At 43.8% G+C, this 13,014-nt stretch overlaps 2 protein-coding genes across 2 annotated transcripts in view; one reads left to right on the top strand and one right to left on the bottom strand.

The window, feature by feature from the left end:
• The window catches only part of LOC134350038 (uncharacterized), a 323,883-nt gene that overhangs the window by 205,624 nt on the left and 105,245 nt on the right, over nt 1–13,014 (bottom strand). The gene's annotated exons all lie outside the window — the stretch shown is intronic.
• Nucleotides 1–13,014, top strand: part of LOC134350037 (uncharacterized) — a 61,769-nt gene that overhangs the window by 45,847 nt on the left and 2,908 nt on the right. The window contains exon 6 of the mRNA XM_063054946.1: nt 1,170–1,213. Coding sequence (XP_062911016.1) covers nt 1,170–1,213 — 44 coding nt within the window. The remainder of the gene's footprint in view (nt 1–1,169; nt 1,214–13,014) is intronic.

The following is a 13,014-nucleotide window of genomic DNA, read 5'->3' on the forward strand; positions in this document are numbered from 1 at the left end:
CATGTGATACTAATTGTCACCAATTTGGCTGATGGAATTGATGGTTTTGTGATCATGTTTGAGAATGATACAAAGGTAGGTGGAGGGGCAGGTAGTTTTGAAGAAGCAGGGAGTCTGTAGAAAGACTTGGATAGATGGTGTTTGGTCATGCACTTTGGTAGAAAAGATAAAGACAGACTATTTTATAAATTGGAGAAAATTCATAAATCAGAGGTGCAAAGGGACTTGGGAGTCCTTGTTCGGGATACCCTAAAGGTTAACTTGCAGATTAAGTTGATGGTGAAGAAGGGAAATGCAGTATTAGCATTCATTTTGCAAGAACTAACATATAAAAGCAAGGATGTAATGCTGGGGTATTATATAAGGTATTGGACAGGTATATTTGGAGTATTGTGAGCAGTTTTATGCCCCTTATCTGAGAAAGGATGTGCTGGTATTGGAGAGGGTCCAGAGGAGGTTCGACAGAATGATTCCAAACATGAACATAATAATGTACGAGGAGAGTCTGACAGCTCTGGGCCAGTTTTTGCTGGAGTTTGGAAGAATGAGGGGAGATCTCATTGAAACCTATGAAATATTGAAAGGCCTCAATAATGTGGACGTGAAGAGGATGCTTCCTTGTGATGGGAATTTAGGGTCAAAGGTCACAGTCTCATAACAAGGAGGAATCCCTTCAGCAGAGGGTGATGAATCTGCGGAATTTATTGTCACAGCTCCAACAGCTGTGGCGGCCAAATCATTAGGTTTATTTAAAGTGGAGGTTAACATGTTCTTGATCAGTAATGGCAGCAAAGGTTGTGCAGAAAAGCAGATGAACAGGGTTGAGAGGGATAATAAATCAGCCATGATGGAATGGTGAAGTAGACCTGATGAGTTGAATGGCCTAATTCTGCTCCTCTGTCTTACGGTTTACACTTTTGGCCTTCGTTCCCCAAATAGGTCTTGATGCAGCCTAAATAACACAAAAGCAATCAACTCTGGCCTTTGAGTCACGTGTGAGTCTTGCTTGCCATGCCCCTGTGGAGGCTCCGATGGGAAATGCTTCAGATAGCATGTTCTGCAGTTTGCTGTCCCTATCTGAATGCATTTGACTTTTCATCACAATGTAATTTTGTTTCAATTACTATCTGTGTGTGGCAACCCTCAAACAAATTCTCATTTTATTTCAGCTGAAACCAAGAAGAAAACACAGGCAACAACAACTGTTACTGCAGTAAGTAACCTTCTTCAATATAACATTGAGGAATGTTTTCCATGAACACTTTTACTTCCTAATAAATCAAGTATTGAAAGTCTGTTAAATAAACACCATTACTTCCTCTTTAAACTTTATTTCGACACTAATTTGAATTAGCTTCTACCCCGCTGTTATAAGACTATTTCTACTCTCCTCTACTCGCCTATTTCACCTCTACTTTCTGAGGGGGCTGAAGAGGGCTGGACTTTGCACATCCATATCACGTCATTCTACAGATGTACAGTAGGGGCGTCCTACCAAACTGCATCACTGCACGGTACAGAAACTGCTCTGCTGCGGACAGGAACAATCTCCAACAGGCAGTCCAAACTGTCCAACACGTCACCAGCACCAGCTACCCTCCATCAAGGACATAGATACAGAAAGGTGCTGGAACAGGGCCAGTAACATCATGAAGGATCCCACCCACCCTGCTCATGGACTGTTTGTCCCACACCCATCAGGGATGAGGCTATGCAGCATCCACACCAAGACCACCAGATCCAAAAACAGATACTTCCCCTAAGCAGTAAGACCGATCAACACCTCCACCTGCTAACCACCCCTCCACATCCCAACCACCACTACTTTTATCATTTCCTGTCAGTCACCTTATGTACAGACAGTCCTGTGCCTAACGTGACTTTATGGACATACAATCAATCTATGTGTATAAGCTATTTATATAAGTATTTTGTATTTTTATTGTGTTCTTTGTCGTCTTGTGTTTTTCTGCTGTATGAAATCCAGAATAACAATTATTTTGTTCTCTTTCACACTTATATAATGGAAATGATATTGAACAATTTTGAATCTTGAAAGGATCCCCTGTAGGATAAGACGCTTGACCCTCAATCTACCTCATTATGACTTTGTACCCTATTGTCAGCCTGCACTGCACACTCTCTGTGACTGGCACACTTTATTCTGCACTCTGTTATTGGTTTCTTTTGTCCTGCCTCAGTGCACTGTGGTAAAGATTTGACCTGTATGAACACCTGTGCAAATTCTTCACTCTACCTCAGTACATACGGCGACAATAAACCAGTTCAACAATTTACCCTCAGACCTGCTCTGTTGTTTATTAAGGTCACGGTGGTTCAATTGTAACTGCAGCTACATAATCCCATCCCCTCCTGTAACTTTTCTTCCCTTTGCTTATCAATAGGCCATCACTTTCTGTTTTAAAGACTCAAAGGTTCTACTTCCAGTGTCCTTTCAGGAAGAGAGATCCAAAGACTCAACCCTCAGAGAATAATAAAATCAGCTCCTCTTCAAATCCTGAGGCAAATTCACGTGCATAAATCCCCAGAGCCTTACAAGGTGTTCCCTCAGACCCTGAGGGAGACAAGTGCAGAAATTGCCAGGCTGAGGTATTTGAAACATTGTTGGTGACAGGAGAGGTGCTAGAGGATTGGAGAATAGTTCTAATTGCCTGTTTACTGAAAAGGCTCTTAACATGACCAAGGGAATTATAGGCAAGTGAGTCAGACATCACTTGGAAAGTGATTGGAAGGTTTCGGACAGACCGGACATTTAAGTATTTGGATCGACATGAGCTGATTAAGAATTATCTATATGGCTTTGTACACGGTAGATCATATCTAACCAACCTTATAGAGTTTTTCTGAAGAAGTTAGCAGGAAAATGGATGAAGGCAAGGCAGTGGCTGTTGTCTACATGGACTTTAGCGAGGCACTTGACAAGGTCCCGCATGGGAAAAGTGGTCAAGAAGTTTCAGTGGCTCGGAATTCAAGATGAGGTAATAAATGTGACGAGATATTCGCTTTGTGGAAGAAGCCATAGGACCATAAGATATAGATATTTGACCCATTGAGTCTGCTAGTCCATTTTATCATGACAGATCTAATTTTCCCAAACTCCAACTCCTGCCTTCTCCCCACATCACCAATCACAAATCTATCAACATTTGCCTTGAATATACATAAAGACTGGTCTCCATAGCTGCCTGTGGCAAAGAATTTCACAGATTCACCACTCCGGCAAACAAAATTCCTTCTCATCTGCGTTCTAAAGGGACACCACTCTATTCTGAGGCTGTGGCCTCAGGTGTTAGACTCTCACACCTTAGGAAGCATCCTCGCCACATCCACTCTCTCAAGGTCTTTCACTATTCGATAGGTTTTGATGAGATCACCCTTCGTTCTTCTGCATTCCAGTAAATAGAGACCCAGAGCCATCAAACGCCTTTCATAGGACAATCCATTCAAACCTGGAATCATTTTTGTGAACCTCCTTTGAACCTTTTCCAGTTTCAGCACATCCGCTCTAATATATGGGGACCCAAACTACTCACAATACTGCTCTTGAAATGAACGCTAACATTGCATTTGTCTTCCTCATCACAGACTCAACCTGTAAATTAACCTTCAGGGAATCTGCAGAAAGACTTCCAGCTCCCTTTGCACCAGAGTTTGTTTTGTATTTTCTTTCCCTTTAGAAAACTACCAGTCTCTCCACTTATCTCCATATCACCTGCAAACTTTGCAACAAAGCCACCAATTCTACATTCCAAATCAATGACAGATAAAGTAAAAAGAATCAGTTGCAGCTCAGACCCCTGTGGAACACCAAGTCACAGGCAGGAAGCCAGTGTATAGCCAATGTATTGGGCTGAAATCCTTTATCAGGACTGATTGAATAAAGGCTCCCTTTTTTCCCCACTCTTTGCCTCCTGTTAATCAGCCACTGCTTTATCCATGCTAGAATTTTTCCTGTCATACCATGGTTTCATAGCTTGTTAAACAGCCTCATGCATGTCACATTGTCAAAGACCTTCTGAAAATCCAAGTACACAACATCCACTGATTCTCCTTCATCTATCTTGCTTGTTATTTCTCGCAAAGAATTCCAACAAATTTGTTAGGCGTGATTGATTTTTCCTTGAGGAATTCATGTTGATGATGGCCTATTTTATCATCTGCCTCCAAGTACCCTGGAACCTCACTCTTATAATCTGCCCAACCACTGAGGTCAAATGAACTGGCCTAGAGGTTCCTTTCATCTGTATCTCTCCCTTCTTGAGAAGTGGAGTGACATTTGCAATCTTCCAGTCTTCCACAACCGTTCCAGAATCTAGTGATTCTTGAAAGATCATTACCAGTGCCTCCACAATCTCTTCAGCTACCTCTTTCAAGACACTTGGGTGTACACTAACTGGTCCAGCTGATTTATCTACCTTCAGACCTTTCAGTTTCCCAAGAATCTTCTCTCCAATAATGGTGACTTCACACACTTCATGACCACTGACATCTGCAACTTCCAGCATACTAGTGTCTTCCACAGTGAAAACTGATACGAAATACTTATTTAGCTTGTTGGCCATTTCATTGTCCACCATTACTACCTCTCCAGTACTGTTTTCCAGGGATCCAATATCTGCACTCACATCTCTTTTACACTTTATGTACCTGAAGATTTTTATGGTATCCTCTTTAATATTAGTGGCTAGCTTACTTTCGTATTCCATCTTCACCTACTTAATGATATTTTATTTGCCTTCTGTCGTTATTTAAAAGCTTCCCAATCCTTGAACTAATTGTTGCCCTATAATATGCTCTCTCTTTGGCTTTTATGTTGGCTTTGACTTCTCTTGTTAGTCACAGTGTCATCTTTCCTTTAGAGTACTACCTCCCTTTTGGGATGTATATATCCTGTGCCCTCTGAATTTCTTCCTGAAGTTCCAGCCATTGCTGCTCTGCCGTCATCCCTGCCAGTGTTCTTTTCCAATCAATTATGGCCATCTCCTCTCTCATACCTCTGTATTTCCTTTACTCCAATGTAATACTGATCCATCTGACTTTAGCTTTTCCTTCTCAAATTTCAGGGTGTATTTGATCATATTCTGATCACTTGCTCAACCATAAGCTACTCTAAAAAGCTATCTTATTGGCACTCTAGAAATTCCCCTTCCTGGAATCAAGTACCAACCTGATTTTCCCAATCTATGCATATTGGTGTCCCGCATGACTATTGTAACATTGCCCTCTTTTACCAACAGAGCAACGCATCACCCTCTGTCTTCCTACCTGTCCTTTACATACAATTTGTATACATGGATTATAACTCCCAGCTATAATATTTCAGCAATGATCCAGTGATCCCTACAACATCGTAGCTGCCAATCTGCAACTGTGCTACAAGTCCATCGACCTTATTCCAAACACAGCGCACGTTCTAATATAACCCTTTCAATCCTGTGTTCACTCTTTTTGATTTTGTCCGCATTTTACGTTGCAAGTCATCCTGTTGACTGCAATTTTGTCCCATCAACAGCCTCACTACACATTGCCCCTGTTTGTAAACCAGCTACCTCATCTTCAGCACTATGATCTTCCTTTCCTATGATTCTTCTTTGAAAAATACGCAGCTCAGGACACTCATCACACCATGCTTAATCTTTTGATTCCTAACTTTGTCTGAGGTCTTACCAACATCTGCCTCCACAGCATCTCCACTATCTGTTCTGGCATTGGTTCCCATCCTTGTGCAAATCTAGTTCAAATCCCACTGTGCAGCATTAACAAACCTTCCCACTAGGATATGAGTCCCTCTCCAGTTCAGAAGCAAGCCATCCATTCTGTACAGGTCCCACCTTCCCTGGGAGAGAGCCCAATGATCCAAAAATCTTATGCTCTCCTTCCTACATCAACTCCTTAGTCATGCATTAAGATGTATAATCTTGCTAGTTCTGCCCTCACTAGCACATGGCATGGGTAGCAATCCTGAGATCTCATCCTTGGAGGTCCTGCCTTTTAATTTATCTCCTAACTCCCTGAACTTCCTGTGCAGAACCTCGTCACTCGCCGTACCCGTGTGCTTGGTACCTACATGGACCATGAATTCTGGCTGTTCACCCTCCCACTTAACAAAGCTGAGGGCTCAGTCCAATATATCCTGGACCCTGGCACCCGGGAGGCAACATACTATCCAGGAATCTCATTCTCACCCGCAGAACCTCCTGTCTGTTCCCCCTCACTAACGAATCCTGCTTCAACACAGCACGGATCTTTTCCCCTCTTCCCTTCTGAGTCACAAAGGCAGACTCTGTGCCAGAGACTCACACACTGTGGATTTTCCTCTGTTAGGTCATCCCTCCCAACAGTATCCAAAGTGATACTCCTGTTATTGAGGGGATGGCCACAGAGGTACTGATCATTGGCTCCTTAACCCCTTCCCTTTCCTGACTGTCACCCAGTTTCCTGGGTCCTATAGCTTGAGTGTAGCTACCTCTCTAAATGTTCTATTTATCAACCCCTCAGCCTCCCAAATGATCTGGAATTCATCCAGTTCCAGCTCCAGCTCATTAATGCCATTTGTTAGAAGCTGCATCAGGATGCACTTCTCGCCATTGTAGACCCCAGGGACACTAGACGTCGCTCACATCTCACAAGAGGAGCATTTCACTATCCTGCCTGATGTCTCTACTGCCCAAGCTGAGCAGATATAAAGAAGAGTTGATCAGTTCTTTCCTTTGCTTTCTCTTCGCTGGACCCTTAGGATGCCCGCTCTGACCCTGCCCGCTCTGACCCCACCCACCCAGACTGGCAGCCGCTGTAACAACAGCCACTGTGCTTGCTCCTGCCTTCTTTTAAATTGCTCTGACTAATCAACCCCAAACGCCGAATAGTTGCTGGTTAACGCTCTTACTCTCTGCCATGACCCACCATTGCCTTTTATCCTCGAGCAGCAGATATGATTGAAATCCCCTCCTCTCCAAACTTCCAATGTCCAAATTGGCTGCTGATCAAAGCCAGACAGCGGTAGTAGCTGGTTGCCTGTGACAAGTGGGGTGCAGCAGGGATCAGTGCTGGTTCCTTTGTTGTTTGTCATCTATATCAATAATCTGGATGATAAACTGGATCAGCAAATTTGGCACTAAGATTGGGGGTATAGTAGACAGCGAGGAAAGCTATCATGGGCTGCAGAGCGATCTGCATCCGCTGGAAAAACGGGCTGAAAAATGGCAGATGGAATTTTGTGCAGACAAGTGAGGTTTTGCACTTCAGTCAGACCAACCAGGATTGGTCTTGCAGTCTGTATGTTCGGGCACTGAGGAATATGGTAGAACAAAGGGATCTGGGAATACAGATCCATAATTTGTTGAAAGTGGCTTCACAAGTACTGTAGATAGGGTAGTTAAAAAAAACGTTTGCCACATTGGCCTTCATAAATCAATGTATTTAGTACAGGAGCCTGGATGCCACGTTGAAGTTATATAAGACGTTGGTGAGGCCTAATTTGGAGTATTGTAAAAACATAGAAAACCTACAGCACAATACAGGCCCTTCGGCCCACAAAGTTGTGCCGAACATGTTCCAACCTTAGAAATTACTAGGGTTACCCATAGCCCTCTATTTTTCTAAGCTTCATTACCTATCCAAAAGTCTCTTAAAAGACCCTATCATAACTGCCTCCACCACCAATGCCAGCAGCCCATTCCACGCGCTCACCACTCTGTGCAAAAAAAACTTGCCCCTTACATCTCCTCTGTAACTAATCCCCAGCACATTAAACCTGTGCCCTCTTGTGGCAGCCATTTCAGCCCTGGGAAAAAACCTCTGACCATCCACATGATCAATGCCTCTTGTCATTTTATACACCTCTATCAGGTCACCTCTCAGCCTCCGTCACTCCAAGGAGAAAAGGCTGAGTTCACTCAACCTGTTTTCATCAGGCATGCTCCCCAATCAAGGCAACATCCTTGTAAATCTCCTCTGCACCATTTCTATGGTTTTCACTACCTATGGTTTTGTTCAACTACCTACAGGAAAGATGTGAACAAGTTTGAAAGAGTACACAGAAAATTTACCAGGATGTTGCTGGGTCTGGAGGGCCTGAGTTAAAGGAAAAATTGAATAGGTTAAGGATGTATTCCTTAGAACATAGAAGACTGAGAGGAGATTTGAGAGAGGTACACAAAATTGAGAGGTATAGATTGCAAGGGGTAAATGCAAACAGGATTTTTCCACTGGGGTTGGGTGGAACTACAACCAGAGGTCATAGGTTAAGGGTGAAAGAGGAAAAGCTTAACAGGAACATAAGGGGAAACTTCTTCATTCAGAGTTGAGAGAGTGTGGAAGGAGTTGCCAGCACAAGTGGTGCATGGGAGCTCCATTTCAACATTTAAGAGCAGTTTGGATAGGGACATGGATGGTAGGGGTATGGAAGGCTATGTCCCGTGTGGAGCAGGTCGATGGGCGGAGACAGTTTAAATGGTCTCAGCAGAGACTCGATGGGCCAAAGGGCCTGTTTCTGTGCTGTACACAGAATGGATTACTCTTATTTTAACAAGTGATGCTAATTCTAGAATTTCCTTCAAAATTCAAAGTAAATTTATTTTCCAAGTACGTATTTGTCCCCATAACAACCCTGAAATTCACTTTCATGTGGCGGTAATTAGAAAGAAACACTGCTGAATTGATGACAAACCACAGACAGCAAGATGGACGGTTAGGTACCACGTACCGGGTTAGAGAACCAGCAGAAATGGAACACACCTGGAGTCTGGTTTTGCTATGAACTAATCCTAGTTAATTAGAAACTACATAATAAAGTAACATAAAACCAGATAAATCAAACAGTTTAACAGAGATTATGCATATACGGTATATATAGGTACGGAAATATAAACCCAAACTTCAAGCTTAGGTGGTAATTAATAGTCTTATGATGGTATGTAAATGAAGTCAGTTCAGTTCGTGTTGGTGAGTTGAGCAGAATTGAGGAGAGAGAGAGAGAGGTAGTTTGTTGTCCTCGTAAGTTGATGCCATCGATTCTTCCCATTGTCCTCCGAAACTCCCAAGTTAGTCAAACTTGACCAACTTAAGAGCGCTGTCTTCAGGTGATAATCTACCAACCCAGGCAAGGGTTAGACACACTGGTAGACTCCACAGGGTTGCTCTGTCACGCACCAATAATCACAGATCGATTCCTCTTAATCAATCCTCAGTCCCATACTCATGGGCACCTGAAAGTGTAGTGGTAATTTCACCGCACCTTAGTGCATCAGTGTGTCCTGCGAAACAAGCAAATACGCTGGATTAAATACTGTTGAGCTGAACACCAGCTGTCCATCATGTAGCTCCTCCCCTCTCTCTCTGTAGGAACTCTGAAGCTGGCAGTGTCCTTGCAGAAACTCCAAACAACCTGTGAGCAGTCTTCGCCTCTCTCCCTCTCTCTCTGTAACAAGCTGTTTGTGCTGTACAGCTGCATGCACTCTCTCTCTTTTTAAAGGCACAGTCCATAATGAATAACTCAGGATATCGTCACAGGACAAACAACCAAAGTCCAAAAGACAACAAACAGTGGAAATAAAATAAAAGAAGTAAAAAACAAAATAATAATAATAATAAGTAAGCAATAAGTATTGAGAACATGAGTTGTAGAGTCCTTGAAAATGTGTCTATAGATTATGCAATCAGTTCAGTGTTGGGCTGAATGATTTTGAGTCACATTCAAAGGAACATCTTGCCAGTCAAAATCCTTCTCTCTTCTAAACAGAATATCGCCTAGTGTGCCCCACCTTTCCTTGTGAGACAACATGTCCATTCCCAGTTTCATCCTGGTTAACTTCTCTGAGCTGTTCCCATAACATTAATATCATTTTGTAAACAGAGATAAGGACTGAACTCTGAACGATACACACAAAATGTTGGAGGAACCCTGCAGGCCAGGCAGCATCTACGGAAACATTTCAGGCCGAGACCATTCATCAGGAACGAAACACCAACTGCTTACTCTTTCCATAGATGCTGCCTGGCCTGATGAGCTCCTCCAGCATTTTCTGTGAGTTGCTTGGTTTTCCAGCATCTGCGGATTTTTTGGTGTTTGTGATTGAACGCAACGTGGCAGCCTAGCGCCGTGGTTAGCTCAACGTTTTACAGTACGAGCGAGACAGGTTCAATTCACCCCACTGCATGTTTGGAGTTTCCTCACGGTGCTCTAGATTCCTCCCATAGTCAAGGATGTACCAGTTAGGAAATTATCCTGTGATTAGGCAAGGGTTAAATAGGTGGGTTGCTGAGTGTCATGGTCAAGGGGTCAGAGGGGCCTATTCTATACTGAGTGTCAATTTTTTTAAAAAATCCATGTGTAAACTGTTCTGAGACAAACTATTCTGAGGCATAACCTTACAGGGAAATATTTAGCAAATGTCATTCAGATTTATTTATCAATGCACATCAAAACCTACATTAACAACCAAATATTACCACATATCCAGCGCCAACATAACCAGCCCACAACGTTCAACAGAACTCAGTTCAAGTTTATTAGATTAGATTAGATTCAACTTTATTGTCATTGTGCCAAGTACAGATACAAAGCCAATGAAATGCAGTTAGCATCTGACCAGAAATGCAAAGAATAGTGTTATTTACAAAATAACTGTGAATAAAAAGTAAGTGCTACAGCACACAAATATACAAGTACTGAGACAGTACAATACGGATGCAATACTGCTTAGCGCTGTGATGGGAGGTCAGCAGGGTCACAGCCTCAGGGAAGAAGCTCTTCCTGTGTCTGCTGGTGCAGGAGCGGAGGCTCCTGTAGCACCTACCGGATGGGAGGAGAGTAAAAAGTCCATGGTCAGGGTGAGATGCATCCTTGATAATGTTTTTCGCCCTGCCCAGGCAGTGCTTATGGTAGCTATTCTCAATGTTGGCAATTGGGTGCCGATAATCCACTGGGCAGTTTTCACCATATGCTGGAGTGCTTTGTGGTCCAATACTGAATAATTTCCATACCACGCTGAGATGCAGTTGGTGAGTATGCTCTCAATGGTACAGTGGTAAAAGTCCTAGGACAGAGGTGAGCTTTCTTGATGCTCTGCAGGAAATAGAGGCACTGTTGCGCCTTTTTGTTCAGGATGGAGGAGTTCAGGGACCAGGTGAGATCCTTGGAAATGTGGACACCAAGGAATTTGAAGCTTGATGCACACTCCACTACAGCTCCATTGATGTAGATGGGGACGTGAGTGTGGCTCCTAGCATGCCTGAAGTCCACAATGATCACCTTGGTCTTCTGGGTGTTAAGGGCCAGGTTGTTGTCGGCACACCACGTGGCCAGGTGCTGGACTACATCCCTGTAGGCCGTCTCGTCATCCCCTCTGATCAGGCCAACCACCGTGGTATCATCTACGAACTTGATTATGGAGTTGGAACCATGTACAGGAACGCAGTCAGAGGTGAAAAGGGAGTACAGAAGAGGGCTCAGCACACAGCCTTGAGGCACGCCGGTGTTCAGGGTGAGAGTGGAGGAGGAGAGGTTGTCTGACTTAACTGATTGGGGTCTGTTAGTCAGAAATTCCAAGGTCCAATTGCAGAGGGATGAGCTGATACCAAGCTGGCAAAGTTTGGCGATCAGCTTGGAGGGGATCACAGTATTGAATGCCGAACTAAAGTCAATGAACAGCATTCTGACGTAAGAGTTGGGGTTGTCCAGGTGGGTCAGGGCAGAGTGAAGTGCCGTGGAGATGGAGTCCTCTGTTGACCTGTTGGTGTGATAGGCAAATTGATGGGGGTCCAGGGTAGTGGGCAGACAGGATTTCAGATGTGATAGAACCAGTCTCTCAAAACACTTTGCAATGATGGGGGTGAGTGCAACTGGGCGGAAGTTATGCAGGCCCATGGCAGAGGAATGGTCATCTGACTGTACATGGATACAACTAAATGAAACAATGTTCTTCCGGACCATGGTGCACCCACAATACATCTATCACACAACACATAAATCAAATATTACCATCAATACGTTAATGAAATATCATTCAATATGCATGTAGAGCACAGCACAGGTAAACAGTAAACAGTACACTGTCCTGGTGATGAGACCTCAGTGGTGACAGGGTATCCATTAGTCTCACAGCCTGAAGGAAGAAGCTGTTACCCAGTCTGACAGTCCCAGTCCTGATGCTCCTGTCCCTCCTTCCTGACCGTAGTGGGTCAAAGAGACTGTGGGATGGGTGGTGGGAATCCTCAACAATGCTTCAGGCTCTTCGTCTGCGACACGCCCGGTAAATGTCACAAATAGGGGGGAGGGAGACTCCGGTGATTCTTTTGGCAGTTTTCACTATCGTCTGCAGGGCCTTGCAGTCTGCTGCCTTGCAGCTTCCATACTACACGGTGATGCAGTCAGACAGGACACTGAATGACACAATAGCAACAAGACTACAGCAAAACAAGCCCCTTGTCTACACTCTCAGCATCTCACGCACACACAGGCTAACAACCCCAGGCCTCCAGTCGTTAGCCCCAGAATCTCACACTGATGACCACATGAAAGGTAGCCTCTGGGTGTCCAGTGGACCCAGACTCTCAAATGTTAGAACTCCACCCTCCAGTCCCTGTCCTGCATGCACAGACCCGACCTGTGGGCCTCTATCTCTGCAGTCATTGACTTCAATCTTCTATCTTATGGGCTTTCAAACTCCAAACTTGAACTAATGGGGATAACGTCACTTGCCCCTTCAATGAACTGTTCCCACAAGCTATAGACTCACTTTCAAGGACTCTTCGCCTCAAAGTCTAATTTACACATTGGTTGTTTGTCCATCCTGTTGAGTGAGGTCTTTCATTGACTCTGTTTTGTTTCTTTGTATTTTCTGTGAATGCCCACAAAAATGAATCTCATGGTTATACATGGTGACCTACATGTACTTTGATAATAAACTTACCTTGAACTTTGAAGCTTTGACTCACCAGCCTTTGGCCTCATCAGCCCTTTTCAATTATACCAAGCAACGGTGAGGGCCCAAC

The sequence above is a fragment of the Mobula hypostoma genome, chromosome 8 (genome assembly GCF_963921235.1).
Source record: "Mobula hypostoma chromosome 8, sMobHyp1.1, whole genome shotgun sequence".
NCBI lineage: Eukaryota > Metazoa > Chordata > Chondrichthyes > Myliobatiformes > Myliobatidae > Mobula > Mobula hypostoma.